We start from the raw sequence: 27,083 nt of genomic DNA on the forward strand, positions 1-27,083 counted from the left end.
TGCTCTGTCTTGCCTTTCAGATTTGCTACTTGACTGGTATGTCTATTGCATACTACAAGGCAGCGACAATTTCAGCACCGGTAATTAGGTACTGTATCCAACCGACCCTTGCGCTTGCCGATGTAAATTTTCAGATACGAAAAATTGCCGAGCCGCATTTGTTTCGTTCATGTACAAATTGTCACCGAAATTATTCAGGTTCTGTAAAACAAAGCCTGGTCTGGACTTCAGACAGACAAACTAACACAATCTATGTATCAGATGATGAGAAACCTGAACGACCGACGGTATAGCAGGAAAATATGAGGCTAAAAATCGTGATCATGGTGAGAACCTAACCAGACCAAACCGATAGCAGTCTCGACCTGCGGCTGGGGCCCGCAGTGGCTTGTACGGGGGGGTATCGACAGTGCGGACTGGTGCAGTAGTAGGACGAGTCGGAGAGGAAATAGCAGAATAAGTTGGACCAGTGCAAGTAGATTGAGTGGAAGCAGTAGAAGTGTTATATACAACGGGGATGACCAGTTATACGAAGCATGAGGTGGTCTCCTGGATGCTTCGTACCGTCTTCCATACAATCCGAGCACAGATCAAAACCAACAATAATTGGCTGACACCGAATGCTACTGTAGATCAGGCGAATGAAGATGGAAAGGGAATGGTTGAACGCACTCTTGACAACGATACCTGGGTCCTCGAATGGGTGACATGTTGCATCCGTCGCAGACTTGTTCTGAAGAAGACGGTAAGTTGAGATTAACGCCGAGTAACATAGCTTAATGGACGAACGGTAGTGGTAGGTATTCATTGCAGGCGAAGCAATGCAAATGAACCTGTGGCAAGTGGGATGGTAGTGAGGCTGCCTTATCTTGCAGCCTTCACAAAGGTCAAAGTTCTTGCAGCTGCAGACAGAATCAGATGCGTACCTGACGACCGATATTTAAGTTACTCACGTCTTACAGACATAGCGCTTGCCATGAATCGGCGTCTGGTTGCACCCGTCACAAATATATCCCTGGTGTATTGGCATTTGCGAGTTGGACCCAACCCTCAGGAACGAATGCCAACTGGGGTGGTCCCGCGGAGGCACATCACAGCAGTCCGGACAGAGATCGTAGTTCTGACAGCTGGACATAGTTCAGAGCTCGGTATAGTCGAACAGCTAGCATACGCACTCCTGGCACTTGTATCGAACACCCAGCTTGATAGGCTGATAGCATCCGTCGCAGCTGACTCCGTCAACATGGAGGGACGCGCCAGTCGAGGTGGAGGCACGGTGGGTGAGGCGCTCTGAATAGGCAGGAGGTGCATCAACAGGGATGGAGGACATAACGACGCGCGAATAGAGTAAGAGGAGAGAGTGAAAATAGGGGTTGACGTTCACAGATGGCTATGGTGGGGCTCAACCATAACATGCAAATATATGCAACGGCACCGCGTTCAACGGACGTTGCCGATCACGATTGGGTGATCGACATGCACCCGTACCGAGTATCTCATATAGGAGGTGTGTTGCTGTGGACTCTTTTGTCAAGATTTTCAGTGGCTTGCACGAAGCATTTTGCGAGGAATCTTGATGTGTAACAATTCGACATGATCTATGGAGTCACACGCGTACCAGGATTATTGAACTCCAGAGGATTCACGGCTTCATTTGTGCATTTCCAAAATCAGGTCAAATTACGGACATACGTAATTCTTTTTCTCCCCGATGTGACTTTACTCACTGAGTATGTTCTCGTCACTCAAAAGATATCGTGCGCATGATATCTCTAATCTGCGAAGACCCCGAGCGCACATCTCTTCTACTATGTCAAAATTTCCTTGAAAAGTTAAAAGACAAGTTCTGGAATCCAACTTCAGTGAGCCGTTGGAATTGGACAGATAGAACACGCGGTCAGTTAGGGTATGTGTTCAGCTAGCGTCTCCTAGTTGTGACCATTACAGTAAAGCATCTGGTGGCCATAAGCTTTGCTGAGAGTTGCGTTAGCGGTAACAGATTATATTAGTTGAAGGGAACTTGAAGAACAGAGTACAGCGAACAACTCTCTGAATCAATGACGAAAAAATAGGCCATTGAAGGGCATAAAGTGCCTTGAGATAGGAACTGAGTGACGTCTTTCGATTCTGAAGAAGCATACGTAATTACACTCCCAAGTCCAATAGACTCGTTAAATCGAACAATCCTTGCTCACAAAATCACGATAAAACGCCTAGTCTAGAGCTCTAGAAAGTACTCGTGTGATAAAACTGAACTATAAGAAACATATGTAACATTGTACTTTACACTACCGGAATGACTCACAACTGTTACAGGGTTCAAGCTTGTCTGGAGCTCAATTGTTGGATTGTAGATCAACCCTTGAATGCTGGTAGCCTCGTAAATGTTTTCGACAACTCAGTGAGGAAGGGCTGCTAAAATTCAGGAAGTGACCAAACGATTCTGTTATCACGGAAGCAATTATGACGGCCAAAAGGCGCGCATATTATTTAAGTTGAATGGAGCAAGGGAATTGCAAGATTCGAATCACCTGGTGCAGTACGGCAAGCTTGTAACTCGATAAGGATAACGTGTTTCTGCGGCCTGGTATTGGACTGTCTGTGACCGGCCGCAGCAACACATGCCGGGATGCTAGACTCAGGTCCACAGTGTGTCATACACTGGACGAAGAAGCGAGGTATGAGGACCGTATGGTGAAGAATCTGAATTACAGAATGAACGGAACGGTCAGAAATAGAAGGACCCTGAAGGAATGACGCATTTTCGAAATCCTACACTTTAATCGTGAACGGCACGAATGGTCCGAATTTGGTGACCGTCGCCTGTAGAGCTTCAACGGGAGAGGCCAAAGCGAGGGTAGAAAGGCAAAGCAGAGAAGACCGGATATGCTGGTGAACCACCGTTGAACTGGACAAAGAAAATCCTTCATCACATGTAGTAGGGTAGCATCTGATACAGTAACAATGCCCTGGGCATGACCGCAGATTAAATTGAAGCTAACCAGAACGGCCAGTACTAGAGGGATGCAGATCCATTCGCTAGTCTGATAGTTTTTGTCTTACGAAAGCGAAGAATGTTGCGTGGCAGACGAACGAGACGATGATCCGAGTCACGGTCAGGCTAGACGCTCACTCTGAAGTAGGGCGAAACTTGCACCTTAAATGCAGTTATTTCTGGATCCCTTCTGACGTCGAAGTGTTGGGAAGCAAGCAGGTGGTAATTAGTGGTAAACAGTTACGCTCCGAGTGCCGTAGCGTAACGTCATAACCCTGATCCATTAGACTTTTCTGTGCCTGGCCACAGTGCAGACAAGTTTCCGTTCAACTTGTTACCTACTAAGGCTTAACTAATGGACATGAATATCGTGCAAATATAACATCTGTATGTATAATAGAAGCTCGGGACGCGGGTGCCGATGGAATAAGTGGTATGCACAATGAAAAAGAGGTTTCCTCGCAATATACATCGACGATCGAGAGGAGGGATTATATGCAATGAAATATGCTACCAGAAAGCTGGGACGGAAAGCGATGCAATACGAAAATGCGGAATAGCAAGGCGACAACAAATGTACCAACGAGCAGGAGGGAGAGAAGAATTATTGGAGTTAGTCTTCATCACAAAGGGCCGACGCGGCAGCCACGACGAAACTTGGTAGCTTCAGTTGGGACCAGCTCCAGGATTGATAGTCGAGTTTGTAGTCTTTTGTAATGCCATGAGACCGAAGGAGATATTCTTCAACAGCGGCATCACAAGTGGCAAGGGGTTCGAACTGGGGTTCGAGTCTCACGGAAGAAGAGTGAAGAGGGAGAATCAGATGCTTAATGCGTTCGCTATCCTCGTCAGAAGTGAGGGAAGTCGTCGGTGAAGGGGTGGGAGACTGGAGAGACAATATTAGCAAGTGAGACGCGACATAAGTCATGAAAATGCGACCTTCTTTCTCGAAGGCAATTTCTTCCCGCCCAGGCCTAGATTGGGCTGTTTGCGAGCTTTCACGCACCGTCCGCGGTGAGTACGCCAGTGATGTCCGTCGAATGTGCTCTTTTCAGAGAGCTTGATGCGAGAACCACATAGCTTGCAGGTGACATGGTACGGTCCTACGATGCACGCCAGGGGGTCATCCTTGAGTCTTTGCTCTCGAGCCTGTTCTGCGGTAGTTCTGGCACTAGACGCCGATGATTGATACGATATTTAGTATTACGACTCCGACTCGCAACGGCGAGCATGAACTCACGTGTAATTCGGCAGATTGTTGGCATTAATGGCGGGGGGGATGCGAATTCGACTGCGAACAAGGTCAAGTCAGCGGCAGGTATAAAAATGAATCTATGCTTACAGAGATGGTTTGGCGGTCATTTTAACGTCTAAAGAAGAGGACTGAGTAATTGGACTGGTAAAAAAATGGTGGGATGCGAGTGGAGTCAGTGGGGCGCTCCTAATTAGGACGCGGAATGCGTGAAAGAGGGGGGGACTCTTTTCTATTATTGAAGAGAACGAGAAACAAGACGTAAAGTCGCGCAGGTAGCGTGTTTGCTGTTGGGCATGAAGCGGGAAACCTGGAGGCAACCTATTTTATGTCGGCATATTCCGAGCCAGTCCCGAGCTCCGAGCCCAGATTAGTAAATTAGCAACCTCACCGTCGACTTTGGCGGCGCCGAGCAGGCTTTCACAAACATAATCGTCAGGCATAGAGAAATGACTATCATCAAGGTCCCCGGCATATTGTCTTGAGAAGCTTTCGTACATTACACATCATGCTCTACATGATCATTATTAAAGCAACAAAATTCTATACAACATCCATCAGCTCATCTACCTCTGGTCGCTTCTTTGGCTCGAGAAAATTGGTTATGAGTTCTCTGCTAACACGATCTGCATCCCTAATCATCTGCGTCCTATCAATTTTGTACTTCGTTGGATCCACCGAGTTAACATAGCCGGCATTTAGTCCTTCCAAGGACCATAAGTGCTTGTTTCTCTCCAGACTCGTTTTGGCATCACATCCTATCGCTTCATGAACAATATCTTTCAAAAGGTGATGCGTAAGGATCTTGGGATAATACCGCCCGCTGATCATGGTGAGCGAAATCGTCATCTCGTAACCATCCTTGAGGATGGGACGAAAGTAATATCCTTCAGGCGCTTCCGGCAGAAGGTAAGGTGAAACTGGACTCGGCTGCAAATTTGACAGTGGCTTTTGGGTGCTCGCAGGTGGCATGGGACCCGAAGAAATACTCTCACTCGCGGAAGGATTTTCAATCACCTTGTCGGGATCCTCCCAGTCCTTATCAGCGAGCTCATATAGCACGCCACTTGCACGGCACTCCTTCGTCTTCTGACTCCCCGAAAATCCTTCAACCAAAAACAACCTCTCCAGCCTCATGAACAACCCCCTTGCGCCCGCTCCGTACTCCTTGGGCGATCGTCCGAGCCTGTGACATAGCTCCGTTTGTGCTTTTCCGGGTCCAGCGGGAGGTAAGATGTGCTCGGTGCCTTCTGGCGCCAAGACAGCCCGGAGCGGCTTCAGTAGCACGATCTCGTTCACCCAGATGCGTTCAGCGCCCCACCACATGCCTTGGAAATTCAGCTGTTCGATGGTCTGTCCTATCACTGGAGATGGACCGAGTATATCCTCAGCCACAGCCTGCTTTTCCTGGGATGAGAGCCCATCACGGAACCCCGACGGATCGAAACTGGAGTAGAAACTGGAAGATGGCGGTGCAGCGGTAGGAATTGATGAAGACTCCGCCTGGTGCAATGCAGTATTCTGACTACTGGCAGCCATAATTGCATCAGTGAGGGAGAATTGTGGTTGTTGTTGTTTGACCGGCGCCTGCGGTGTGAACTTGAATTGCCATTCGTCAGTCATATTCCAGAACGCAGCCAAAGAGTCCCCTATCTGGAGCGCGAAGGCATATGCTGACACGACGGACCGCCAAGAGGGAGGAGGGGAGCTCTGTGGATTGCAGGTTTGTAAGAACTCTTTGTCAAAATTGAATGCCTCTGGCTGAAGGGAATGCATAAATGTGATTACATTGCTCGGGGGAAGGTAGGCTCGATATGGGAGAACTTGACTGTCGACAACAGTATATATGCGCGAGACAGCTAAGAATTTAACTTTGTATGCATACGTCTCTGTCACCTCCCATGGAGGTACGCGCACGGGTTGAAGGACAGATTCGGATTGTTCACTTGGTTCGCCCATTTCGACAGGAGGTAAAGGCACCAAGTTCGCCCGGTCTTTCAGCCGGTTAATGGTTTTCTGAATTTTGACCTCCTCGATGATCACGGGCCAAAACGTAATTTCACCCTTATCACCCGACAATGAGATCGGGCCGTCCAGCGCCACCCAGACAACTTCTCCTTCCCTGTACCACCGTTTAAGTCGCATTTTGTGAGCGGCGTGACAACATACGGCGCGGAGGTCTTGATCTCGCTCTACGACTAGGGGAATTTTGGTGATACGACGGGACTGCTTCAATTTAGAAGTTTTTTGTACTGATGCATGGAAACCGACATGTCGCAGAGCGCTCTGTTTTTCCAATTGACGTGAACGATGGAGACCAGCAATACCGGTGCGGAGAAGAGGAGAGAATATGCCAGCCTTGCTTATGTCGGTGGTGATTTCACGTTGGGGCTTCTTGGTACAGTATTTACATCCGCAATTGGTTGTCATGTTGTTCGCGAGCCAGATGGCGTGGGGAACGAATTCAGCAATGGAGCGGAAACGGCTTGGGCCTCCTGTGAAGCAGAAGTGTCAACATCGAGTATCGACGAGAGCGACTAGAACGTACCGAAAAGGTAGATATCGTGCCTCGGCGCACCTTGAAGCCCTTTGTGGTGGTCATACATGCGATAACCTGCCGGCCAGTCTTGCAAAACGTAGGAAGGACCCACTACATTGTAATTAATGATAGCATGTCTGGCGGATATGCAAGAAAGATTACCAGGCCATTTCATCGAATTTGCCACAGATGCACCAATAGAAGCCCGCCACCGAATCGCAATTGAGTTGTCGAGCTCAATTGGTTGCATGAAATTGACATGACCATCCTCGTCCACGACTTCCGTGGTATTACGTGGCCAATGGTCCTCCTTTCCATCTGAGTAATCAATTGTTCTGTATGTGGGGTTCTCCGGAAGTGTATGCTTGTCAGAATATTGGCGACGAGCCGACATGGAGGGGTAAGTGAAGGCGAAGTGGGAAAAACTAAGTCATTTCTGTGGTAATTGTTGGCAAACAACGTGCACCGCCACCTGAGATCTATCTTATCTTAATCTTGTGGCGACTCCTTACTGAGGCTACTGGGATACACGTTGACAATGTTATAAGTAGGAACGATTCACATTCTCGATGGCCTTCATATGCATCTTATAAGAAGTATACATGCCCTGCTGTGGCTTGAACGCTTGCGCACGATGCCTTGTCATCCATCGTTGAGCTTGTGACCTTACAAACTCGAAGCAACCCCCGTACGCAGACGACCAAACAATCCAATATTAGAGCTTCCCCCAAAAGGCTTCAGGAAGACCTGGCAGCGACGCAGATGCCCTGTTTCCTGGAGACGTAACAGAGCCTTGGAAATTCACTGTCCCGCGGCGCTAGGGTGTGAGAAGATGGGGTTGGCACCGCACGGATAATGTTTATCATAAATCTCTTTGTTACTGTTGGTAGTACTTACTATCCTTGATTTCACGCGAAGCCGGAACCGTATTGGAAATTGGACTTAAATATTTCAAGCCTTTGTGTGGCAATGGCCCTAGATACAAACAGCCATTATAGCAACCAAGTGATGCATCTTTCGTTCTGCACCCAGGACTGTGTACATAGTGTGCACAGCTTGATTCTCCACTATTCTCAGCCGTCCGAAAGGTAGAATTCGTTAGAGGCCCGATTCACGCACTCTTTTTTACCACCTTTCCTCCAATTCGGCACCTTGACCCTGCCTTCGCTTCTTGGATAATATGTACCATCCGGCGCCTGGACCATCTAGCCCGATAAACCCAGGCATGCACCATCACCAGCGTCTCAGTCCTATCCCTGTATCAGAGAGCAATGCTTCTAAGCAGCGTCCAGATGACTACGTCTATTTCGAGCGCTCGACATCCAGTTTCTCAGCAGAGGCCGTTGCTCGCTCGACCGCGGCGAAGCTCAAACTGGTGTCATACTACAAGATGGCGGTGGACTCTGCAATCGAAAGGAATGCACGGTGTGTATCCAAGCAGGCGTGTCGCGCATGCTCGTCTGATCTATCATTCCTTTCAGTCGCATAGAGCTCGAAACAAGGTTAACTCAGACTCTGACTCCCGATGCCAAAGAGCGTGAAATACGCAAATATTCCAAGATGGAATCTCAACACCTCAGGCTCAGACGGACCAAGATTAAGTTGGCCGATTTCCGTACAGTCAAGGTCATAGGGAAAGGTGCATTTGGAGAGGTACCATCTCTTGGACGTCGGTCTATCTACGTCAATCTAACGCGTTTCACGTCAAGGTTCGGCTAGTCCAGAAGGTAGACACTGGAAAGGTGTACGCGATGAAGAGTCTGCAGAAGGCTGAGATGTTGAAACGAGATCAGGTATGTTCAACCTTGATATAGTTGCTCTCAGGTCGTTGATTAATCTTTAGCTGGCCCACGTTCGAGCAGAACGAGACGTCCTCGCCGAGTCCACATCTCCGTGGGTCGTACAACTGTTCTACTCTTTCCAAGATCCCCTGTACCTGTACCTCATCATGGAATTTCTTCCTGGAGGCGATCTGATGACCATGTTGATGAAATACGACGTGTTTTCTGAAGATGTAACACGGTTTTACATGGCAGAGTGTATACTCGCCATTGAAGCCGTACATAATCTTGGGTATATCCATCGGTATGGCTTACGTTGTCCTTATATGTTTCTGTATTAATCTCTGCCCCAGTGACATTAAACCAGATAATGTCCTTATCGACAAGAACGGACATTTGAAACTATCAGATTTCGGTTTAAGTACAGGTCTTCATAAGGTGTCTGACGGGGAATTCTACAAACGATTCCTAGAGCAGGAGAAGACTCGTGATCCTGCTCGGAACAGTGTGCAGGTCAATCCCATCAACTTAACAATGAGTCGCGAGCAGATTGCCACATGGAAAGCAAACCGCCGGAAACTCGTAAGCTCCAAAGACTATCTCTCCTCGACCTTTTCATGATTGTGTTAAGGCGTACTCCACTGTTGGTACCCCAGATTATGTGAGTATAGAGAGACATAACAATTCGTCCTTTGTTGATAGCAAGAAACGTCCCAGATTGCGCCAGAAGTCTTCTTGATGAAGGGGTACGGAAAGGAGTGTGACTGGTGGTCGTTAGGCGCCATTTTTTTCGAATGTTTAGTCGGATATGCTCCTTTCTGCTCCGAAAATCCTGGCGATACATACAAGAAAATTATTGACTGGCCGAATTACCTTTTCTTCCCCGATGAAGTCTACATCTCGAGAGAGGGAGAAGATCTCATTCGAAAGCGCGTATACTTATTTCGCTCACGGCTGCTTCTAATTTCACCTGCAGGATGATGACATGGGCCCAAAATCGACTGACGGTAACGCAAATCAAGACACATCCCTTCTTCTTCGGTGCGGACTGGACTTCCCTCCGAAACATCGAGCCACCCTTTGTTCCTCACCTCAAATCTATCACGGATACATCCTATTTCCCAACGGACGATCTTGGCAACCTCCCGGACCAATTGGACCAAGTAGAGTCTGTTGGCGCAGAAAAGGACCTGGCGTTCTTAGGGTATGTTTCGTTTCTATTCTCTTGCACAACTGTTGACGTAGTGATGTAGATTCACGTTCAAACGTTTCACTGGCGGCCCACAAGCGTCAGGTTAATTATTACTTCTCGGGACCGGACCACTATCTTTGCTTTGCATTGCTGTCTTGTCTTTGTTAGTTTACCGCAACCAACCACGCACGCCCAATGGTATATGTATGTACGGCACAATTCACACAACTCTCTTGTAACAACGCACCCCAGAAAGGATATTTTTTTCAAGCACGGATGATTGTACTTTTCAATCTTTGTGTATGTCCAATATTCTTGTCATACTATGGTTGTTCTTGCATATCGTTGGCTTCTATGAATTTGGAATGCATAAAAATCAGTACTAGTGGAATGAATTCGCTTTTCTAACGAGCACAGCCATCGATATAGCCGCATTCTGTTTTGTACCATATATGTTATTACGTTCTTTCCATCATCTGCTCTGCTACACCGGATGAGCACAGAAGATCCCGAGGACATACTCTCCAGTTCTTTGCAGATACTGTATGAGTACAAACCTATTGCACTGACCTCTGCAGGTTCAGTCTTTTCTTATACGTCTGATAGTATACCGGGAGGTCCGATTACCCTTCGCACACCCGACACTCTTCCATCCAACTGGTCACTGCATGCATCGTCCATCTGGGCTTCGTCTCTTTTCCTTGTCGACCATCTGCAGTTCCTAGATCTCCCCGAATCTCCGGTGGAATCGTTTCGTGTACTGGAGTTAGGTGCAGGGGCGGGGCTCCCAGGAATAACGATCGCCCGTAAACATCCCGTAATACAGGTGACAGTAAGCGACTATCCTGATGAGGAGCTCTTCCGGACATTGGAAGGAAATGTCACCAGGAACGACGCGCAAGGCAATTGTCGTACCGTCGCTTATGCATGGGGATCAGATCCGTCGGCTCTCACTGGTGAAGACGGTTTTGATGTGATAGTTGCCGCGGATACGCTCTGGAATCCGGATTTGCATGCGCTCTTCATTAAAGCGCTGCAGTTGATGTTGAAGAGATCACCAGAAGCGCGTGTTCATCTCGTTGCGGGTCTCCATACAGGGAGATACACGCTCCAGTCGTTTATCGTGGCCGCAGAGAAGGCAGGATTTACTGTCCTACAGTCAACAGAGATGGAGATAGGCGGTTCTCATAGGCGAGCGTGGTGCGTCTCGAGAGTTGAAGGAGAGGATGAGAAAGAGAGAAGACGATGGGTAGTCTGGATTGTCCTGAAGTGGACATCATTGGCGAAATCGTAAAATTCATTTACACAAAAAGTACAATAGGTGAGTACACATTTATGGTTATGTCGATTATTCAACAATATCATATTTTTCAAGCCCTACGAATAGGCGGTGCTCCAAAGGTCATAACCTTTGCGATCATCGTAGCTGTGTGCCCATCATCCTATGAAGGTATCAGCGTCGGTCAAGTGCGAGACGGTAGACCTCACGAGGATAAAGATCAGATTGTCTTCCGTAACGCTGAACTGCTGAAGGATCAGCCCTTCAAACGCGATTAAACGCGAAGTCTCCGCCGGAATGAATGAAGCTCGACAGCCAATCCATGTCCAGGATTGTGTAGACTTGCTGTACGAGTCCGGAAATGGGGAAAAATCAATAGTATGAAGTCGGCTCCTTCCCCCATTAACATTATCCACCTCGGTGAAGAACGCCCTAGATCCGACAATCAAGGGTCCCCGGATATAAGGTCCATACTTTCGCAAATCCTTCACCATGCAGAAAGCACTCCAATACGACCAGGGCAGGAACCCCTTCCTCGCCGGATATTTGACGAACGACTCTCGGACGAAGAGCCATTCGCACGCGGTATGTCCGGGGCGGATCTTTGCGGTGATTGCAAGCATACGAACTTCAGGGGCAGCGTAGAAAAGTGCATTGGAAGACGGTTCATTGTCGGTCCTCGAAGAAGTGTTAGTCGAAAACGCGAAATATGAACAACCTTTCCAGGCTTCGGGAAGTTCATATTGATTCACAATGGACATCTTCCCCACGTCATAGATTCCGTAAGAGTTCAGAACGTAAGAACCTGTCTTTCGATCTTGGCAGATACCGAGAAGGTGGTTTTCGTCTACGAAATAGATATCCAGATCCTCCAGCCACTGTTAGTGCGATCAGCCAATATCATGACACCATATATCTAGATTACGCACCGTCGCTTCCATTGTACGCCAATTCATCAGTAGGCGAAGGGTCTTCCCTCCGTGGAAATTCAAACCAACTGTGACTTTTGAACCACAAATCAAGGTGTTAACACCGATGACTCGCGTAGCGATTGCGGTCGAGACATCGAAAGATGGAGTAATCGCGTGACGGTGCTTCTTGTTGGTTCCGATATCCTTAAAGGATAGTGAAACGCAGACTTTTCCATTGTGACTATAGAAGCGTAGTTAAAAAGAAATGATCTTTAGACGAATTGAATACTCAAACGTACGTGAAAACGTGGCTTGTAACGATGAGACCTTGAGACCCGTCGACAGCCAAGCCCTCAATCTGTGACAAAGTGTACTTGAGATGACGCGTTTGGGACGGAGGCCGATTCGTCCTGCAGGAAGGAAGCTCTGATAGGTCCAAGGTGTTGAAAACGCCGTGGTTATGTATTTGAAAGATGAATTTGTCGGAGACACCTGCGATGACTGGCATGGGGATTTCTAACTGAGATTCGTGGGTCCATTGGAGCTTTGGCCAGTCTTTCTTGTAGGTCAGAAGGAGTTGAGCTCGAACGATGGGAGGTGCGCGAGCATAGGACACCGCGCCGTCTTTCATTCCCATGACAGCCAACTCAAAGCGGTAGCGAAGAACTTGAAATTCCATAACGATGTTGTAGATACGACGGAACGCCTGTCAAGAGTGTAAGCAGAGGCTCGAGGCTTAGGGTGCATGCTGACCTTGCAGGCACGCCAAAGAGACGGTGGGTCAAGATGCTCCAAAATACTGATGAGGACATCATCAGAAACTTTGTAGAAGCGCACAGCAGTGAGACGATGAGGATGCATTTCTCGCAGAGAAAGTACCAGTACTGGAGCACTCCAGAGAGAAGCATATCGATTTTATACTCGTCCTCGTTGTCATCGTCTGAACCAGATAAAAAGATAGAAAAAGAAAAGAAAAGCGGTTGCCCATTTCCCGGCATTGTCTTCGTGGTATGAAACAGTGAAAGTCGGCGTACTCGACTCCTGAGATTTGTTGGTCGATAGGCTGGTCATCGTAGGGAATAAAGAGCTTTTTGTGAGTTCGCTGACCCAAACGATCCAGGATTAGAGCAGGGTGCCATGTCAACAACAACGCGTGCCGCTGGACGACGAAAGGTAAAGGTTGCGTGGGGGTAGGACCAGTTTTCGGGGGCTCGCGAGACAATAAGATCCCTTAGCTGGGGCGCGACCTGCCTAAAACGCGAACGCGGAAGTCGGGTATGCGTTTGATGCGATATATTCTTTTTCTTCGAGCGCTGAGAAGAAGAATAATAGCCAGATACGAACTCCGTAAAGATTAATGAAGAATCGTTGTGCTCATTTTCATATTGTTTGTGAAACAGTGGAAGGACGCCTTGCGAATCGACCTGAGAGCCGGCCCGGCTTCCGGATGCAATGTATTTGTGGCTGTGTAATCGTGACATCTGTCACGAAGCTTGCTAAGCTCTAGCGGCCCAATCTCCTTCGTCCTTCAAACCACGATGGTATGCAAGAAATGTGAAAAGGTACAGTATTGTCACGCCGCATTCCCTGCATCAGATCTCTTATTGTTCTTCGCAGAAACTTTCCAAGGTTGCGGCGCCTGATCCATTTACATCAAGCTCCAGCAGCATCAAGGATGGCTCACGCAAAGTTGGGGAGAACAAGCTTCTCGCACGGCCAGGCAGCTCCAAGAATCGTTTTCAGGTAAAGTCTAGATTTTGCTGTTGATACGTGCTCTGACAATATACACAGCCGTATCAAGGGAAATGTAAGGACTGCAAGTCGACAGTCACCCAGAATAAAGCAAAGTACTGTCATGGTACGTTACCATTCCAGTTGTCTTTCAAATTTGTCCCTTCTTGGCCTTTACTATTCGCATTTCAGGGTGTGCATATAAGAAAGGTCTTTGCTCAATTTGCGGGAAGCAGATCCTGGATACTACAGGCTATGTCATGTCGAGCAAGTAAGCCCGCAAAGTTTTAGACGGATCACGGATCTTTTGTTGTCAGTGTTGCTGTGCAGTATCATATCATATCTTGTGTGTATTCTTACTCTTTTAACGTAATGACATTTTCTCTCTAGTGTGTATACTTACAAATGTGTTACCGTGTCCATCGCTTCCAGGATCTAAGATTCAGGACGCTATCCTCTTCCTTGGCATCCAGAAAGGCCCATCTTTTAACTGGCGATACCCGGCACATTTGCTGATCGACCGAACCTTCCTTTCACGCGTCTTGTCTACCTCAGGTTTGGATGCCCAGGTCCGTCGCAAGGCAATCCATCTGAAAAGCTCTTAAAGGATTTGAATTTATCTGTCAACCCAAGCTACGCGTCGTTCATTCTTTCAACCATGATCTCTACACTCTTTTACCTTTGGTTTTCGCTCCTTTTTCTTTTTTCCTTCGCGGTCGACATCGACATGGAGGGTCTGCCTGACACAGGCCTCGATACCACAGACTGGGTGGATGGAGAGCTTCCTCCTCTCGATGACATGTGGAGTCTGAATGATATGCAAATCGCTGCTAAGAATGTCATCGCGAAACGCTATTATGGTGACTTCCTTCATCTCGAATGCACGTATAATTCGCTGACATTGCTTTCGGTAGCGTCTTATAGGACTGCAGCGCTCGATGAGATTACATACCAGGCGAACCTGAACATTTGGAAAAACGTCCGCCTCAATGGCTATAGCTTTCGGGATGTTTCGAATATTGACGTTTCGTATGTCTGGCATACATGCTGTGGCGGTAGGTCTACCTGCTGAATGTTCCCTAGAACATCTATTCTAGGTTACAATTTTTCCTTGCCTTTTTTTATCGCCCCGGCTGCCAATGCAGGACATGCAAATAATTCTGCCGAGCTGTCACTAGCAACTGCTGCAGGAAAGGCAGGGATTTTATACGTCGTTAGTGAACCTATATCTATCATCCGGAGTGCTGATGAACTTAAATGAGCACCATGGTATAGCCTAGTATCTCCTCCACGAAGTCCCTAGAGGAGATCGCAAATGTCGCGTTGGACGACCAGGTCATGTTTCACCAGGAATACATTTGGTCGAATCGGTCCCGACTTGTAGATGAATTGCAGCGCATCGAAGCTGCAGGTTACAAGGCCATCTTTTTGACTGTTGATAACACCGGAATTGACGGCATTAGGTGAGTCATTATGAATCAGAATAGACAATGGACTGAACTAGAACACGAAAATGAAGGACACGTTCATTGCGATACACCGGTGAAAGCTCTGAGTATGTTTTTCACCATTTACATAGTATCATTTCTGAATTCTCGATATAGGTCTGGGCATTCAGCAACCTTCGACTTGGCCTCCCTTGCTGAGATACGTAATTTAACATCTCTTCCTATCGTTCCCAAGGGTATCAAAACAGCCGCTGACGCGCAAACTTGCCTTGACCTCGGCTTCCCTGCAATCTATGTGTCGAACCACGGTGGACGTACCCTTGATGGTGCGCCCACTGCGGTGGAAATTCTCCTTGATATCCGTCGGAATGCTCCAGAGGTGTTTGAGCGGATGGAGGTATACGCAGATGGAGGAGTGAGGAGAGGAAACCATGTGATCACGCTTCTGGCGCTTGGTGCAAGGGCTGTAGGACTAGGCCGAAGCCCTATCTTTGCGAACATCTGGGGAGAGGAAGGCGTGTCAAGGATGATCGAGATGCTCCAAACAGAGTTTGAGACGACGATGCAGTTAATGGGGGAAAGCAAGGTGGCTAACATCAACTCGAGCTATGTAAGTTCCAGAACATCACACTTTGACCCATTTTCCTGACTTTCTCGTTCGAAGATTAACACAAAGCTGGTCGAGTCGGTGTACTTTGGTAATTAAATATTATCTATTTTTACATCTATTTTTTATACTCTCGTTAAATGGACATTCCCTTTGTTGCTTATTGGTTAAAATGGTTCTTCAATTTTGTTACGAGATACCACAAGGAGAATGGAAATATGTCGACATCTCACGACAGATTCTCCATCTATATATTAGATGAAGTCCCGGAATCATCACAGCAAGTAACGATTTTCAAATACAACGCATGTGCTCGTCCGAAAACAGTTGGCATACGTGTTGACATTCAAGAATGAATTATTGTGCCATGATCTCAAACGAACAAGCATCTTCACCTGCATCTGAATTCCCAACCCCCAGCTTGTTCTGGGTTCTGATGGATGGTCAACCACGGCTGAGAATTCGAAGCCCGCATTTACCGGCGGCCCAAGGAATTATTAGATTACCCCAGGCAAAGATCACCCGGCAAATCTGATCATGAAGGGATCGCTTGGCTAAAGATTTGTGATCAGAACCATCCACCCAGGTCCCAGATCGATTGAGGTAAGTCGGTGGGAAGGCCATGTGGAAAAGGCTTGATAGATCTGCTTCGGTGGGCAGGAAACTCAGCTAACGACGATACGGGACAGGTCCCGAATCATTCGGGGTGGCATTTTGTCGCTTGCTAACGGTATGTCTCTTTCTGTGTCTCCAGGCGGCTCTGTGGGTTGATTGGTGAAACTTCTTTGGACTGGGTAGAAGGGAGGAGCAATCTATCGGGATGGTCATCTTATGTTCGATATCAATAGCGTCCGCGGGCGGTAGGTGGGTAGACAGCATCCACACATGTACAGTGAACGCCGGCGGAATGCTGGGGCTTGTCCCAAAGGCTGAATCCCTGTTTAAGCATACATGGCCTTGTACTTGATGACCAACGCACCTTGTTCTAGTCAGAAATGCCAGGGGTGTATGTGAAAAGTACGTGTATACCATGAGTTATACAAAGACCATGTGGAAATACCTACTGCATCGTCTCGATCCTACTAATGGTAAATGAGGTTTGCAACCCTGGATGCCTTCCATAAGCGGACGAGCGACTGCATTTTCATTAGCCAGCAAGCTATAGAGGGGGATGCGATGCTTCCTGCTACTAACTCTTTTCTCCACTGTTGTTGTATACTCGTCCTCTGCTATGGCCGCCCATTATTCCTGCCGGTGCTATGTCGCAACCTCCTGTCCAGCATAGGAACTTGTTGATCTTTTTCGCCCACAATTCCTTGGAAGCAGACGTTCGCGCTTTCATCCATTATGGCTGACGCGCTTGTCAAGGCGTCGTATTGCGGTTAATGAGACCGCGTAGGTCAACATGTTCACGATCTGCGGGAATGCCGGGCCGAACAGAAATCACTTTCCCACGCTTTCTAAGTTTTGATATCCATCTTTCGGTTGTCTGGGCGCCATCAAGGGCGCGTAAGGATGCGTTTCGAAGGCGTTTCATTACTCCATTGTGTGAGCTGCTCGCCATTATATCTTACCTTTTCAACTTATCCCCACTCTCTCAGCTTGGATGTCCAACGCATTGCAAATATGCCGCATCCCAAGCAATTCCGACGTTGCAGGGATCGGCGTCCGAGCTGCAACCTACCTCCAAGCATGCCTCGCCTTGTTCATGAGCTTTTCAAGCGTCGTTTACCGCACGGTGCACTTCTCCTCCACTCTTTGGGTCGGTGAAAAACGAGACGAGTCAATGTCGATAATCGAGGAGCGGGCTTTCCAAGTCCCCCCCACTCTCACAGAAGCCATAAAATCCGTGGAGAGTGCCCTTTTCATCACGAGTATATCTGTACTCATCGGTGCGATGATCCAAGCAAGGTCGTCCAGCGGCCTTAGCCCCTACCATGCGCTCGTCGTCCTGAACTTGGCCCAGATCAACAGCTACACGGCCTACCTGTTATTCCTCTGCCGGCTGACCGCCGACGATCCCGGAGCCTCGGGCTTAGTCTTCCTCAGACTGATGCTCAGGATAGCACTACGCAACTACGTCCTGTTCGCGGTTCACTCATGCATGATGGGCGCGTTTGGGTTATGGTTCTGGGGTAACACCAGCGCGTTCCTACGCTACGCGTCCGACTCGGCATCCAGCAATGACGGACCGTGCAACCCAGTCTCGCATTATTGGATATTCACGCCAGTGCTTTCGGATAACCAAGTCTTGCGGATTTTCTTCCTGATATACTACTCCGTCTCAGCATGCCCTCCCATCGCTTTCTTGGTCCCAATGGCGATGACAGCCCTCATCTTCGGAGCCGTATGGGTTGTCCTGTACACGCTCGCATTCATCTGTATCGTCCTTTTCGCACCCGTCCTTCTGGTCCTATATCTCTCCGGCATCCACGACATCCAGAAATGGATAGAAAACAAACTCGAATCCCTCGAAACCAAGTTCAGCGCCATGCTCGATTTCTCAAAAGTGAGGTGGGGAGCGGCAGTAGCAGGCTCGTTATGGTTGCTACCGATCAATCTTCCCGTCGTCTTCTACCTCTTCGCTACGGAGAAGATGATTAGGATGAACAGGCCGATTTTGGATGATGCGGAGGCGGAGGCTCAGTGGTCTTATGGGCAGACTTTGGCGCTGATCACGGCCCTGGTGACTGTGGTGTTCTTCCTCAGGGATGTGGGTAAGCTGGTGATCGAGTTGCAGCGAAATAGTGCGAAATTCCAGGTTGTTATACGACCCAGTGATAAAGCGGACGATGACAGCATAGGTTTAAGGAGGTGCAGGACAGTTTAGCTTGACCGCATCTATTTGATTTCGTGGGTGATATTTCCTACTGCCTTTAAAGTATACTGATTTTGTGCAGTAGACAGTCGATAGAAGGCTTACAAGTCCCTCTATCTCATTGGAAAGAATTCAATTTACCCCTACATAGAGTTGACAATATCCTTGATGCAGCAGAGTTTAGGGGAATGACCCTGTGGTCGAATTTTTCAATAATTCTACCGCGATACCAGTCAGACGCGATTTAGTGAAGCAGGAATCGAATTAGAAGGGAGGCAGGGGTGGATGGACTGCTGGGGATGATGGTGGTAGCATTCTCGGATAGAAAGCCCTGTTACGAGGAAGGTGCGTAACATCTGCGAAAGACGTCAGCTTTGGCCGGACGCCAAAGAATAACGAGTAGAAGTATTATAAAAAAAAACAGAAGCTCTAGTATGTCTCTTCAACATCTATAACGTTAATCTATCCCTCAGTGCGGTCATCGTCGTCCGCAGGTGGGGGGTTAACCACCCCGCTCTGCAGCATCTCCAGAATGACTTTATCGTCCTGTACACGGCTGCCTCTGTATGAACGTTATTTAGCAGCCAAAACAAAACAAAACAAAAGATTCCATTCCACGTACAACAACGCCCTCACCACATCCGGCATAACTACCCCACTGGCCACATCAACCTTCTCCACCCCCGGAACGCCATCGGCCCTCGTAGGGCCGACATTAACCACCAGAACCGGTTTGCGGAGCTCCACAGCGTGCTTGAGCAGGCGGAATGCGGAGTAGGTAGCTAGGGTCGTGCCTATGATCATCAGCCTGTCCGAGCGCTCGACGTCGAGGAACCTAATTAGTAGTAGTAGAGCATGGAAAAAAGAAAAAACACACGGGCACGTACGATCGGTCTTTGACCTCCTGTGATATGGATTCTCCGAAAAAGACAACCTCGGGTTTGTGTGTTGAGTTTCGCCGGTTTTGCAGGAGGCACGTGGGGCAGTCTGGGAGGGTGAAGGAGGTGTAGGAGGCTCCGAGGCTTTCAGCGTCGACCTAAGCGTGCTGGTTCGGGAGCGAGCACAAAAAAAAGGAGACATCGCACATCACCATCTGGGTTCGTCCGCGGTTTATTGCCTGTCCGTTCGACGTCGTCTAAAAACGCTTTCCATTGGGGGTTAGCGAGAGAAAGCATCTGCTGGAAGGTCGAGCGGTCGACTGGATGGCCATGTTTACAGCGTACGCGCTACTGGGGCGTCGGAAAGGGAAACTCAAGCAAAGGGGAGAAAGGATCCTGACGTGTAAAGTCCCGTGGAGCTCGAGGATAGCTTCTTGGGGGTTGATTAGGTGGGATAGGGAGAGGGCTTTGTGATGCAAGCCATCGACGTTCTGTTGAGGGGTACCGGTAACGAGCAAATGAATGAATTGAGAGGCACGGGTTTTGGCTCACCTGAGTGATTATACGAGGGACGACGGAAGCGTGCTGGAGCGCGGCGAGAGCGTAATGGGTCGTGTTGGGAAGGGCGCTCACGACGGGCTGGTATCCTAGATAGGACCTCAACCAGTATCGCTGCCTGCCAGTGATGATCTATGTTAAATAATGCTATCATCCCTCGAACGCACCGCCGGGCCATACCTAAAAGTGAACCCTCTCTCGGTCTCATCCACCAGCTCGTGATAAAGTATAGGCCTAAAAAGACATCTAGGCAAAAGGGCCCCCCAATGCGAGTCGTTTATAACGCACTGGTAATTAGGATTCATGTACCGGCCATCATGCCCTCTATAAGCGCGTATACCAGAATCGACGCTGACGCCAGCACCGGTGATGAGGGCCACCGTTCCTGGAGCGAGGAACTCGACGACGCGCTGGATGGCCTCTGCCGGGGGTGTGGGGGTCGAAGTTGAATGGGTCGGGATGGTCGGGATGGATATACGCATACGTGGCTGTGCAGATCGCTCGTCCCCAACACTCATGTCGTTTCTCGTGGGACCCGTTTCCGGCGCTCTGGTCGCTGGTGGGGTAGGCTCTGTGTCTTTTCTGGATGGTTCAAAGTCGGGTTTTCTGATGCGTATTTATTATAGGTTTACTATGGGTTCTCCAATTTGATACAATCGAGGTGAGAGCCAACCTTTCTTTGTTTGTTGGGAAGCTTGTGCTGACTGTTCATACATGCATAGGACGGAACAGCATCGAAAAGAGTGCGTGTTTTTTGTTTTTTTTTCCATTTAGCTTGGCTGGAAGGAATGCTGATGCCGGGACTGCAAGCCTCCACCAACTCTGCGTGCGCCTCGTCGAGACGCCCAGCATCGTCATCGCACCGCCGTCTGCGGCCTCGCGAATCGCGGCTAGGCCGTTTTCGTCTTTCGTACACGAGAAATGGAACGGGGAAGTGGATGCGGCGTACCACTGGGTTAGGACTGCTGATAAGCGAGTGCAGGAGTGGGGTCGCAAGTTGTTGTATGGTGAATAAACTAAGACACGAAAAGTAAATGCTAGTAACGCTGCTCGAACCGATCCCGGGCCTTTTGATTCCGCCTAACATCCTCCTCTGAGAGTTTTGCATTCAACGCCTGCATGAGCTCGAGTGCGTATTTTTCGCCGTCCTGAAAAAACATATATATTATTACATGTCGGGAAATCATTGAGAACCCTACCGCCAGTAAAGCTTTTATCTGGGGGAGACTAAGGTCGCCAGAGCCAATTGTGCGCATTCCCTGGAGGATAGGGCCGGGGAAAGAGTACATGAGGAGCAGGCGGAGGGGTGTTGAAGCTTCTTCCTGGAGGATAGCGTCGAGGTAGTGCACAGATGATTCGATGTTGAGGGTGATAGAGACTGGCCAGGTGTCTCTCCCTCCGAGGACCTCGCCGTCGTCCCAGTAATCGGCCAGCTCGAAATCCGGGGGGGCAGTCTGCATGTCGAAGCCGCTGTCTTTACGCGCCTTGTACTCGACCCCGCGCGTCCTCGGAACCCTGGTATCCCACAGAGCGGCACGAGCGGCCATGAAGAGCGCATCGCAGACGTTGCCTGCATCTGCTAGGACGATGATATCGAGATGGAGGGCCCATGCTTTTTTCCCAGGCAGGATGGTGAGGTTGTCGGGACGGTGGCGGGAGAGGGTGCCGTTGAGGAGGGCGGTGAGATCTGCTTGGACGTCGTCGAGGGCGGCCGGGGAGAGGTGCGGGTAGGCGGCCGGCGAGCAGGTGACGGTGCATGTCAGTTGGGGGAGAGGGCCATCTTGGACTTGGAGCTTGGTGGCGGCGAGGATCTCGGTGCCGTCAGCGATGAGGAGGCGGGCGCTGCCGTTTGCGAGAGGGACGACGCCGGTTTCGAGTGCGATGGAGCGAAAGTCGAGGAGGGAGCGGCCGTCTTGTCGTCGTGGAGGCGCGGAGAGGAGGCCGGTTTGGATGTATGATTTTTCGGCTTTTGATATGGACATGGCAGAGTCCTAATCGGGTAGATCGCCTCCCCATCGCACGACGTATGCTTCGTAATTTGCGAAATATGACTCAGTCCACGTTCACCACTGTCGCTTCCTACAGACAGTGGCGCCAGGCTGCGCGCGATGCCCGTAAAACCGTCGGGTACGTCGCGACAATGGGCGCTCTTCATGACGGGCATCTCAGCTTGGGTGCGTTGTAATCCACTCGTTATTGCCTAGCTAATTCAATGCAGTTCGACGGTCATTACGAGAAAACGACCTTACTGTACTCTCCATCTTTGTGAATCCTGCCCAATTCGCGCCCCACGAGGACCTGAAGACGTACCCCAAGACGCTAGAGAATGATCTAAAGCTCTTGTCAGCACAGAGCTTCCAAGACCGGACGGTGTCTGCCGTCTTTGCGCCCACAGTAAAGGAGATGTACCCATCTGGGATCACGCAGGACCCCGCCGCTCAAAAAGGGACGTTTGTCGAGGTGAAAGGATTCAGCTACGAGATGGAGGGAAAGAGCAGACCAACCTTCTTTCGTGGAGTATCGACGGTCGTGACAAAACTGTTCAATGTCATAGAGGTATTACCTACATTCTGCTCTAAACTACTCTAACTCTCCACAGCCAACTCAAACGTACTTTGGGCAAAAGGATATCCAGCAAGCCCTCCTTCTGCGGCGGATGTGCCGGGATCTCCTCCTCTCCCATCCTGTGCCAGAGAATCTACACATTGTACCGACGCGCCGGGACAATACTGATGGCCTCGCGCTATCCTCGCGTAACACTTATTTATCGGCTGAAGCCCGACTGGTAGCTCCAAAGCTATACGAGGCTCTTCAGGCGGGAGAGGCGGCGTGGAACGAGGGGTTGACCAAGGCGCAGAGTGTTGCCAAGGCTGTGAAAGTGATACAAGACACGGCGGGCGTCCGACTTGATTACATAGAGATGAACGATCCGGAAACGTTTGAGGCGCTGGAAGATGAATCGAGGGCAAGGGGGGACGCAGTGATTCTGAGTGGTGCAGCGTGGGTGAATACGACGCGGTTGATAGATAATATTATCCTAGGAAACGCGAATACAATCTGGGGTTAGATTCCCGGTTACGTGCTTAATAGCCGGACAAATCATGCTCTTCCTTCCGCCACCACATTGATATTCTTGCCAGCCGCTCCTCCCCGCCATGCTTGGGCCCAAACTCCCGCCAGCCGTCCTCCAAACACCCGGATATGCCCACTACTCTCTTGCATGGTCGCCCTTTCACAAGAACCGCATCGCACTCGCCTCTTCTGCAAATTTTGGCTTGGTCGGAAACGGCCGCCTTCATATCGTATCCAACGCCCCAGATTTACATGTAGACAAATTGTAAGCAATATCCTGGAGATATGCGTTTCGTTACTGACGATACCAGCTTTGAGACGCAGGACGGGCTGTATGACGTAGCGTGGTCCGAGGTACACGAGAACCAGGTCGTCACAGCGTCAGGCGACGGCTCGATACGACTCTGGGACATTATGCTCAACGTATGTTTTCCCTTTTAACAATCGTCTCCCCCCCTAAAGCTTTTCCCAGAATTTTGCCATCGCATCATGGCAAGAACACACCCGCGAAGTGTTCTCCCTCGACTGGTCCAACATCAACAAAGACACCTTTGCCTCCTCTTCATGGGACGGCTCCGTCAAACTCTGGATCCCGGACCGGCCCCGCTCCCTCTCGACCCTCCAGGCACACCACGCATGCGTCTACCAGGCCCTCTTCTCCCCGCACCAGCCCTCCATCCTCGCAACCTGCTCCACCGACGGCACACTCAAGATATTCGACCTCCGCTCCCCCGCCTACGCCCCTAGCTCCAACACCTTCTCTACCCCGCTCTCTGCCGCCGCCCTCACCGTGCCCGTCTCGGGCAGCGAGGTCCTCTCGCTCGACTGGAACAAGTACCGTCCCTTCATCTTGGCCACGGGAGGGGTCGACAAGGCCGTCAAGGTGTGGGACTGCCGGATGGTCAAGATGGGCGGCGACGGGGGCGTGGGCGGGGTGTGCGAGGCGCACCTCCCTGGTCATGAGTATGCCGTGCGCAAGGTCCAGTGGAGCCCGCATAGTCCCGACGTCTTAGCCAGTGCGAGTTATGATATGACATGTAGAGTGTGAGTCCCCCCCTCCCCAATTTTGGTGCGAGTCCTTCTGACTGCGACTAGTTGGAACAAGGGTAGGCTCGTGTATATACACGACCCGCATACCGAGTTTGTTGTTGGCTGTGGATGGTCCTTGTATGATCAGGGCCTTCTCGCTACTTGTGCCTGGGATAGCAGGCTTAATGTTTTCCGTGTGTAGGGCAATTCATCACATAAAGAGTCATTATACATCTTGAATATCGTTACGCACTCCTGGGAGGACTCCCCACTTCCAAGTTCCAGTGGTAGCTTGCGAACGCTCCTCGAAAATGTTGTAGTTACCAGCTGTAATCTAGCCAGCCATCATTTCGTGCATAGGGGCTATTTCATAATTCGGACGCGCCAAAGCGACCACTGCTGATGATGATTTCAGTTCTGAGATGATGAAAATTGATGGATTTCGATAGATAATCGCATTATTTATGTGAACAATCTTGAGAGCATGATTCATTCCATTTGCATTGAGCATGTAGATAGACAACATGGAGGAGGGGCAGACTGGGCCTGCAATAGCAGCTCATGTACTAGGGAATAAGATGGATAGACATAGTAAACAGATTAGCATCCATGGGTGAACATTTGAGATATCATACATGCTAACCAATGCAAGATTTTAAACAAGTAGTATACACAACAGAGACAGCATCAGGAATGAAATAAAGAAAGAGTGAATCTGGCATCACAGGTCCTGTAGCATGAATGAGATTGGCATAATTATTATATTCATTTTAGAGAGCCAGAGGTGTATAGGAAATAAACATTGTCATAGAAGTCCAAAAGTGTCAATCAGTCCTTTTGAGTCTGACAGCACAGTGAGGATGAGGGTGGGTTGACCTCTAAAGATGCAACAGGATCTGCATCATTGACATTGAGGTAGACATCCAACAAGGTGCCCTGCACTCTGTCATCAATCTGCTGTTTTGCAGTTGATTCAGTGCATATGGGATAAGATGGAGGAGCAATTAATCAGATGATAGACACATCAGCTTGGGAAAGTTGTTTGTTGACTTGATTGATTTGGTTGTCAAGCTCATTCAGCTCTGCTTGGATAGCATCCTCTTCTTCAGTGTTCATGTCATGATTTTTACCCCTAATTGTGACCTTTAGCCCCTATTTGTGACATACTGATGCTTACAAGAGCCTGACACATCCTGACAAATTCTGACTCCTCTGCTGCTTGATTGAGGAGTGGGATATAACTGGCTATAATGAGGGCCTTAGAGACTGCCCTCAAATCAATTGCAATATGTGAATGGCTATTATGTGCTTTTGATTGGTGAGAGGTGAGAGTGGTGGTGGTTCAAGAAGAATGAACAGGTTGCAGGAAAGATGGTTAGAGGAGGGGATGATGAGTGAATAAATATGCTAATTGCAGCTGTGCTCATAGGACAGGGTGTTCCTGAATGCAAGTGGTCCATGTTTTAGAAGACCAATGTCCAAGAGCTTGTATGATGGATTCTGAGAGTCCAAGTGATGTATAAAATGTAGCTTCTCTAGCTCTAGTGGAGTGACCACCAAAGTCTCTGCCTAGAATTGCAAAAAACTTGTTGAACCAATTTCATGATAGGATATCACCATTTTTATGAATGAAGAGTGGAGCATATAAGCCATGAAAAAGATCTTGATGTTTTATATATTGTGATAGGAGTGTAACTGAGTCTGTGAGCTCCTGTCATGTGAGTAGAATGTTGGTACTATGGTAGATAGGGTCAGATTTGTTGTAAAGAAGATGATATTGTATATTGTTCTTTTGGAGGATAAAGAAAGAAAGTTTGATTATTTTATGAAAGTCCTGAAGTTATTTGTCATTTTTCCAAATGGGCTTATCTGACCAGTGGCAGCCATAAAAGAAGCAAGCAAGGATGATGATGAATAGAAGGTCATTGTAAGAATCTAAGATGTTAGCAAGAAGACAAAAGGTGATCAAATGGAATAATTAAAGGGGTAGTTTTTGAGATGTGGGATCACCTCTCATCTTCCTTGAGCCATAGATAGTAGCTTATACTATAGAGTGTTTTTGACTGGCATCAAAGTCAGGATAGAGATCTTTTAGAAAGTGATAGACTCCAGTTAAGTATTTTGGGCCAGATGAGATAAACTGGAATGCATAGATGATGTACCTGTTGAGAGTAAGTGGTGTTGGTTTGAGAGACAATACATGACTAATGCAAAATCATATGTAGTCATGTGCTTCTGTTCTGTAACTCTTTGCTGCTCCAAGCTTAATCACATGAGCTTGGAGAAAAAGAACATGTTTATCAAGAAGAGAAAGAGAGAAAGCTGGACAAGCAATGTGAGAGACATGCTTGCTCAGCACAGTTAGAAGGATTGTCTCCATCATACTGACAGTAGGTCTCTTGGTGGAGTAAAAGTGTGGAAGTAGTCAGCAGGAAATTTATGATGATATTTATTCAAAAGAAGTTGAGAAAGCATATCTGCCCAAATATTATCTTTTCCATTAATATGTCAAACATGAACATCAATTTCTGATCTGAGTATCAGGCTTGCTGCTCCAAGTAAGGGTTCATTGTGAAGAGATTCTGATACCAATAGAGAATCAAATGCAGTGACAGAATTGAGGCTATTGGTGAAAAGTAAAAGGTGACAAGGGGGTTTGAGTAGAGATACTGCATAATGGATGGCTGAAAGAATAGCAACAAGTTCAAAAAAGATGTTGACCATATTTTTAGATGAAGGTGAATAGAGCTGATATATAAAACTATTTTCTGCAAAAATGAATGATAATGTGTTTTTTAAGCTGGCATTTGTTCAGAATATCATGTCAGCTTCTGAGCCAGTCCAGAGAGCTGAGTTGACAAAATGAACACCTATAGAATCTGGCAGGATAGATGAAAACCAGGAGAGATCCTCTTTAACAGCAGCATTAATAAAGATCTTTGTGAAAGAGTGAGTCTTTCCAGCCATCTTTCTATACAAAGAAGTAAGAGCAG

General features: G+C 48.5%; 15 protein-coding genes across 15 annotated transcripts; 8 read left to right on the top strand and 7 right to left on the bottom strand.

Moving 5' to 3' along the window:
• Nucleotides 1-278: 278 nt before the first annotated feature.
• Nucleotides 279-1,428, bottom strand: BT62DRAFT_933433 (uncharacterized protein). The gene is made up of 5 exons (XM_043186559.1): nt 1,176-1,428; nt 954-1,127; nt 790-902; nt 673-733; nt 279-623 (listed from the first exon to the last, which is right to left on the bottom strand). Exons 1-5 carry the CDS (start codon nt 1,328-1,330, stop codon nt 503-505), a joined length of 624 nt encoding a protein of 207 aa, XP_043038516.1. The 5' UTR covers nt 1,331-1,428; the 3' UTR covers nt 279-502.
• Nucleotides 1,429-2,430: 1,002 nt separating this feature from the next.
• BT62DRAFT_205799 (uncharacterized protein) lies at nt 2,431-3,189 on the bottom strand. The gene is made up of 4 exons (XM_043180041.1): nt 3,158-3,189; nt 3,003-3,058; nt 2,777-2,950; nt 2,431-2,703 (listed from the first exon to the last, which is right to left on the bottom strand). Exons 2-4 carry the CDS (start codon nt 3,034-3,036, stop codon nt 2,639-2,641), a joined length of 273 nt encoding a protein of 90 aa, XP_043038517.1. The 5' UTR covers nt 3,037-3,058; nt 3,158-3,189; the 3' UTR covers nt 2,431-2,638.
• A 419-nt stretch (nt 3,190-3,608) lies between these two features.
• Nucleotides 3,609-4,690, bottom strand: BT62DRAFT_1077232 (uncharacterized protein; the record flags this gene model as incomplete). The annotated part of the gene is made up of 5 exons (XM_043179282.1): nt 3,609-3,881; nt 3,935-4,166; nt 4,236-4,286; nt 4,338-4,557; nt 4,639-4,690. 5 exons carry the CDS (start codon nt 4,688-4,690, stop codon nt 3,609-3,611), a joined length of 828 nt encoding a protein of 275 aa, XP_043038518.1.
• Nucleotides 4,691-4,715: 25 nt separating this feature from the next.
• BT62DRAFT_970236 (uncharacterized protein) lies at nt 4,716-7,220 on the bottom strand. Its single transcript, XM_043188978.1, has 3 exons — nt 6,949-7,220; nt 6,796-6,897; nt 4,716-6,742 (listed from the first exon to the last, which is right to left on the bottom strand). Exons 1-3 carry the CDS (start codon nt 7,178-7,180, stop codon nt 4,791-4,793), a joined length of 2,286 nt encoding a protein of 761 aa, XP_043038519.1. The 5' UTR covers nt 7,181-7,220; the 3' UTR covers nt 4,716-4,790.
• Nucleotides 7,221-7,791: 571 nt separating this feature from the next.
• Nucleotides 7,792-10,206, top strand: BT62DRAFT_1077234 (AGC/NDR protein kinase). The gene is made up of 9 exons (XM_043179283.1): nt 7,792-8,211; nt 8,268-8,439; nt 8,496-8,579; nt 8,630-8,871; nt 8,921-9,149; nt 9,199-9,228; nt 9,285-9,496; nt 9,544-9,771; nt 9,821-10,206. The coding sequence occupies exons 1-9, from the start codon at nt 7,967-7,969 to the stop codon at nt 9,864-9,866; spliced, it is 1,488 nt and encodes a 495-aa protein (XP_043038520.1). The 5' UTR covers nt 7,792-7,966; the 3' UTR covers nt 9,867-10,206.
• Nucleotides 10,207-10,252: 46 nt separating this feature from the next.
• On the top strand, nt 10,253-11,053 carry BT62DRAFT_1007387 (uncharacterized protein; the record flags this gene model as incomplete). The annotated part of the gene is made up of 1 exon (XM_043177336.1): nt 10,253-11,053. One exon carries the CDS (start codon nt 10,253-10,255, stop codon nt 11,051-11,053), a length of 801 nt encoding a protein of 266 aa, XP_043038521.1.
• A 79-nt stretch (nt 11,054-11,132) lies between these two features.
• On the bottom strand, nt 11,133-13,207 carry BT62DRAFT_951353 (uncharacterized protein). Its single transcript, XM_043188181.1, has 4 exons — nt 12,703-13,207; nt 12,249-12,655; nt 11,968-12,190; nt 11,133-11,916 (listed from the first exon to the last, which is right to left on the bottom strand). Exons 1-4 carry the CDS (start codon nt 12,808-12,810, stop codon nt 11,197-11,199), a joined length of 1,458 nt encoding a protein of 485 aa, XP_043038522.1. The 5' UTR covers nt 12,811-13,207; the 3' UTR covers nt 11,133-11,196.
• Nucleotides 13,208-13,444: 237 nt separating this feature from the next.
• On the top strand, nt 13,445-14,154 carry BT62DRAFT_205889 (uncharacterized protein). The gene is made up of 5 exons (XM_043180042.1): nt 13,445-13,511; nt 13,567-13,692; nt 13,741-13,807; nt 13,873-14,004; nt 14,071-14,154. The coding sequence occupies exons 1-4, from the start codon at nt 13,488-13,490 to the stop codon at nt 13,953-13,955; spliced, it is 300 nt and encodes a 99-aa protein (XP_043038523.1). The 5' UTR covers nt 13,445-13,487; the 3' UTR covers nt 13,956-14,004; nt 14,071-14,154.
• On the top strand, nt 13,893-15,932 carry BT62DRAFT_933437 (FMN-dependent alpha-hydroxy acid dehydrogenase). Its single transcript, XM_043186560.1, has 8 exons — nt 13,893-14,004; nt 14,071-14,540; nt 14,595-14,709; nt 14,764-14,893; nt 14,956-15,143; nt 15,200-15,235; nt 15,285-15,738; nt 15,793-15,932. The coding sequence occupies exons 2-8, from the start codon at nt 14,339-14,341 to the stop codon at nt 15,832-15,834; spliced, it is 1,167 nt and encodes a 388-aa protein (XP_043038524.1). The 5' UTR covers nt 13,893-14,004; nt 14,071-14,338; the 3' UTR covers nt 15,835-15,932.
• A 1,404-nt stretch (nt 15,933-17,336) lies between these two features.
• Nucleotides 17,337-19,012, top strand: BT62DRAFT_995015 (uncharacterized protein). The gene is made up of 2 exons (XM_043190501.1): nt 17,337-18,588; nt 18,636-19,012. Exon 1 carries the CDS (start codon nt 17,342-17,344, stop codon nt 18,563-18,565), a length of 1,224 nt encoding a protein of 407 aa, XP_043038525.1. The 5' UTR covers nt 17,337-17,341; the 3' UTR covers nt 18,566-18,588; nt 18,636-19,012.
• BT62DRAFT_205981 (DHS-like NAD/FAD-binding domain-containing protein) lies at nt 18,817-20,766 on the bottom strand. Its single transcript, XM_043180043.1, has 8 exons — nt 20,278-20,766; nt 20,170-20,223; nt 19,984-20,107; nt 19,833-19,922; nt 19,639-19,779; nt 19,441-19,589; nt 19,176-19,388; nt 18,817-19,115 (listed from the first exon to the last, which is right to left on the bottom strand). The coding sequence occupies exons 1-8, from the start codon at nt 20,505-20,507 to the stop codon at nt 19,016-19,018; spliced, it is 1,101 nt and encodes a 366-aa protein (XP_043038526.1). The 5' UTR covers nt 20,508-20,766; the 3' UTR covers nt 18,817-19,015.
• On the top strand, nt 20,487-21,082 carry BT62DRAFT_933442 (uncharacterized protein). Its single transcript, XM_043186561.1, has 4 exons — nt 20,487-20,553; nt 20,616-20,650; nt 20,712-20,732; nt 20,800-21,082. The coding sequence occupies exons 1-4, from the start codon at nt 20,506-20,508 to the stop codon at nt 21,002-21,004; spliced, it is 309 nt and encodes a 102-aa protein (XP_043038527.1). The 5' UTR covers nt 20,487-20,505; the 3' UTR covers nt 21,005-21,082.
• Nucleotides 20,974-22,326, bottom strand: BT62DRAFT_933443 (ribosomal protein S5 domain 2-like protein). The gene is made up of 3 exons (XM_043186562.1): nt 22,239-22,326; nt 21,189-22,189; nt 20,974-21,137 (listed from the first exon to the last, which is right to left on the bottom strand). Exons 2-3 carry the CDS (start codon nt 21,969-21,971, stop codon nt 21,027-21,029), a joined length of 894 nt encoding a protein of 297 aa, XP_043038528.1. The 5' UTR covers nt 21,972-22,189; nt 22,239-22,326; the 3' UTR covers nt 20,974-21,026.
• On the top strand, nt 21,990-23,072 carry BT62DRAFT_933444 (Pantoate-beta-alanine ligase). The gene is made up of 3 exons (XM_043186563.1): nt 21,990-22,163; nt 22,208-22,545; nt 22,589-23,072. Exons 1-3 carry the CDS (start codon nt 22,037-22,039, stop codon nt 23,054-23,056), a joined length of 933 nt encoding a protein of 310 aa, XP_043038529.1. The 5' UTR covers nt 21,990-22,036; the 3' UTR covers nt 23,057-23,072.
• A 19-nt stretch (nt 23,073-23,091) lies between these two features.
• BT62DRAFT_951367 (WD40 repeat-like protein) lies at nt 23,092-24,503 on the top strand. The gene is made up of 4 exons (XM_043188182.1): nt 23,092-23,326; nt 23,373-23,484; nt 23,534-24,105; nt 24,157-24,503. The coding sequence occupies exons 1-4, from the start codon at nt 23,145-23,147 to the stop codon at nt 24,290-24,292; spliced, it is 1,002 nt and encodes a 333-aa protein (XP_043038530.1). The 5' UTR covers nt 23,092-23,144; the 3' UTR covers nt 24,293-24,503.
• Nucleotides 24,504-27,083: the final 2,580 nt, after the last annotated feature.

Source organism: Guyanagaster necrorhizus (genome assembly GCF_019112545.1).
Source record: "Guyanagaster necrorhizus MCA 3950 unplaced genomic scaffold BT62scaffold_16, whole genome shotgun sequence".
Lineage (NCBI taxonomy): Eukaryota > Fungi > Basidiomycota > Agaricomycetes > Agaricales > Physalacriaceae > Guyanagaster > Guyanagaster necrorhizus.

Excerpts from the sequence above, each read along its gene's own strand:
- BT62DRAFT_933433 (XM_043186559.1), bottom strand. The coding sequence starts at position 1,330 with ATGTCCTCCATCCCTGTTGATGCACCTCCTGCCTATTCAGAGCGCCTC. Across the intron at positions 1,128-1,175 it reads GTTCGATACAAGTGCCAGGA|CTGTCAGAACTACGATCTCT; the intron begins GTGCGTATGCTA and ends AACTATGTCCAG. Across the intron at positions 734-789 it reads AATGAATACCTACCACTACC|AACAAGTCTGCGACGGATGC; the intron begins GTTCGTCCATTA and ends CGTCTTCTTCAG.
- BT62DRAFT_205799 (XM_043180041.1), bottom strand. The coding sequence starts at position 3,036 with ATGGATCTGCATCCCTCTAGTACTGGCCGTTCTG. Across the intron at positions 2,951-3,002 it reads CTCTAGTACTGGCCGTTCTG|ATGCTACCCTACTACATGTG; the intron begins GTTAGCTTCAAT and ends TTACTGTATCAG. Across the intron at positions 2,704-2,776 it reads GTGCCGTTCACGATTAAAGT|ATTCTTCACCATACGGTCCT; the intron begins GTAGGATTTCGA and ends TCTGTAATTCAG.
- BT62DRAFT_970236 (XM_043188978.1), bottom strand. The coding sequence starts at position 7,180 with ATGTCGGCTCGTCGCCAATATTCTGACAAGCATACACTTCCGGAGAAC. Across the intron at positions 6,898-6,948 it reads AAATTCGATGAAATGGCCTG|TGGGTCCTTCCTACGTTTTG; the intron begins GTAATCTTTCTT and ends ATTACAATGTAG. Across the intron at positions 6,743-6,795 it reads GCACGATATCTACCTTTTCG|GAGGCCCAAGCCGTTTCCGC; the intron begins GTACGTTCTAGT and ends TCTGCTTCACAG.
- BT62DRAFT_1077234 (XM_043179283.1), top strand. The coding sequence starts at position 7,967 with ATGTACCATCCGGCGCCTGGACCATCTAGCCCGATAAACCCAGGCATG. Across the intron at positions 9,150-9,198 it reads AAGCAAACCGCCGGAAACTC|GCGTACTCCACTGTTGGTAC; the intron begins GTAAGCTCCAAA and ends GATTGTGTTAAG. Across the intron at positions 9,497-9,543 it reads GGAGAAGATCTCATTCGAAA|GATGATGACATGGGCCCAAA; the intron begins GCGCGTATACTT and ends TTTCACCTGCAG.
- BT62DRAFT_951353 (XM_043188181.1), bottom strand. The coding sequence starts at position 12,810 with ATGCATCCTCATCGTCTCACTGCTGTGCGCTTCTACAAAGTTTCTGAT. Across the intron at positions 12,191-12,248 it reads GTTACAAGCCACGTTTTCAC|TCACAATGGAAAAGTCTGCG; the intron begins GTACGTTTGAGT and ends ACGCTTCTATAG. Across the intron at positions 11,917-11,967 it reads GGCGTACAATGGAAGCGACG|TGGCTGGAGGATCTGGATAT; the intron begins GTGCGTAATCTA and ends TCGCACTAACAG.
- BT62DRAFT_205889 (XM_043180042.1), top strand. The coding sequence starts at position 13,488 with ATGGTATGCAAGAAATGTGAAAAG. Across the intron at positions 13,512-13,566 it reads TATGCAAGAAATGTGAAAAG|AAACTTTCCAAGGTTGCGGC; the intron begins GTACAGTATTGT and ends TGTTCTTCGCAG. Across the intron at positions 13,808-13,872 it reads TAAAGCAAAGTACTGTCATG|GGTGTGCATATAAGAAAGGT; the intron begins GTACGTTACCAT and ends TTCGCATTTCAG.
- BT62DRAFT_933437 (XM_043186560.1), top strand. The coding sequence starts at position 14,339 with ATGATCTCTACACTCTTTTACCTTTGGTTTTCGCTCCTTTTTCTTTTT. Across the intron at positions 14,710-14,763 it reads GTTTCGAATATTGACGTTTC|AACATCTATTCTAGGTTACA; the intron begins GTATGTCTGGCA and ends AATGTTCCCTAG. Across the intron at positions 15,739-15,792 it reads CTAACATCAACTCGAGCTAT|ATTAACACAAAGCTGGTCGA; the intron begins GTAAGTTCCAGA and ends TCTCGTTCGAAG.
- BT62DRAFT_995015 (XM_043190501.1), top strand. The coding sequence starts at position 17,342 with ATGTCCAACGCATTGCAAATATGCCGCATCCCAAGCAATTCCGACGTT.
- BT62DRAFT_933442 (XM_043186561.1), top strand. The coding sequence starts at position 20,506 with ATGTCGTTTCTCGTGGGACCCGTTTCCGGCGCTCTGGTCGCTGGTGGG. Across the intron at positions 20,554-20,615 it reads GCGCTCTGGTCGCTGGTGGG|GTTTACTATGGGTTCTCCAA; the intron begins GTAGGCTCTGTG and ends TATTTATTATAG. Across the intron at positions 20,733-20,799 it reads ACGGAACAGCATCGAAAAGA|CCTCCACCAACTCTGCGTGC; the intron begins GTGCGTGTTTTT and ends CGGGACTGCAAG.
- BT62DRAFT_205981 (XM_043180043.1), bottom strand. The coding sequence starts at position 20,507 with ATGAGTGTTGGGGACGAGCGATCTGCACAGCCACGTATGCGTATATCC. Across the intron at positions 20,224-20,277 it reads TACATGAATCCTAATTACCA|GCCTATACTTTATCACGAGC; the intron begins GTGCGTTATAAA and ends ATGTCTTTTTAG. Across the intron at positions 19,923-19,983 it reads TCCCTCGTATAATCACTCAG|AACGTCGATGGCTTGCATCA; the intron begins GTGAGCCAAAAC and ends ACCCCTCAACAG.
- BT62DRAFT_933443 (XM_043186562.1), bottom strand. The coding sequence starts at position 21,971 with ATGTCCATATCAAAAGCCGAAAAATCATACATCCAAACCGGCCTCCTC. Across the intron at positions 21,138-21,188 it reads AGATAAAAGCTTTACTGGCG|GACGGCGAAAAATACGCACT; the intron begins GTAGGGTTCTCA and ends ATGTTTTTTCAG.
- BT62DRAFT_933444 (XM_043186563.1), top strand. The coding sequence starts at position 22,037 with ATGACTCAGTCCACGTTCACCACTGTCGCTTCCTACAGACAGTGGCGC. Across the intron at positions 22,164-22,207 it reads TGACGGGCATCTCAGCTTGG|TTCGACGGTCATTACGAGAA; the intron begins GTGCGTTGTAAT and ends AATTCAATGCAG. Across the intron at positions 22,546-22,588 it reads AACTGTTCAATGTCATAGAG|CCAACTCAAACGTACTTTGG; the intron begins GTATTACCTACA and ends AACTCTCCACAG.
- BT62DRAFT_951367 (XM_043188182.1), top strand. The coding sequence starts at position 23,145 with ATGCTTGGGCCCAAACTCCCGCCAGCCGTCCTCCAAACACCCGGATAT. Across the intron at positions 23,327-23,372 it reads GATTTACATGTAGACAAATT|CTTTGAGACGCAGGACGGGC; the intron begins GTAAGCAATATC and ends TGACGATACCAG. Across the intron at positions 24,106-24,156 it reads TATGATATGACATGTAGAGT|TTGGAACAAGGGTAGGCTCG; the intron begins GTGAGTCCCCCC and ends GACTGCGACTAG.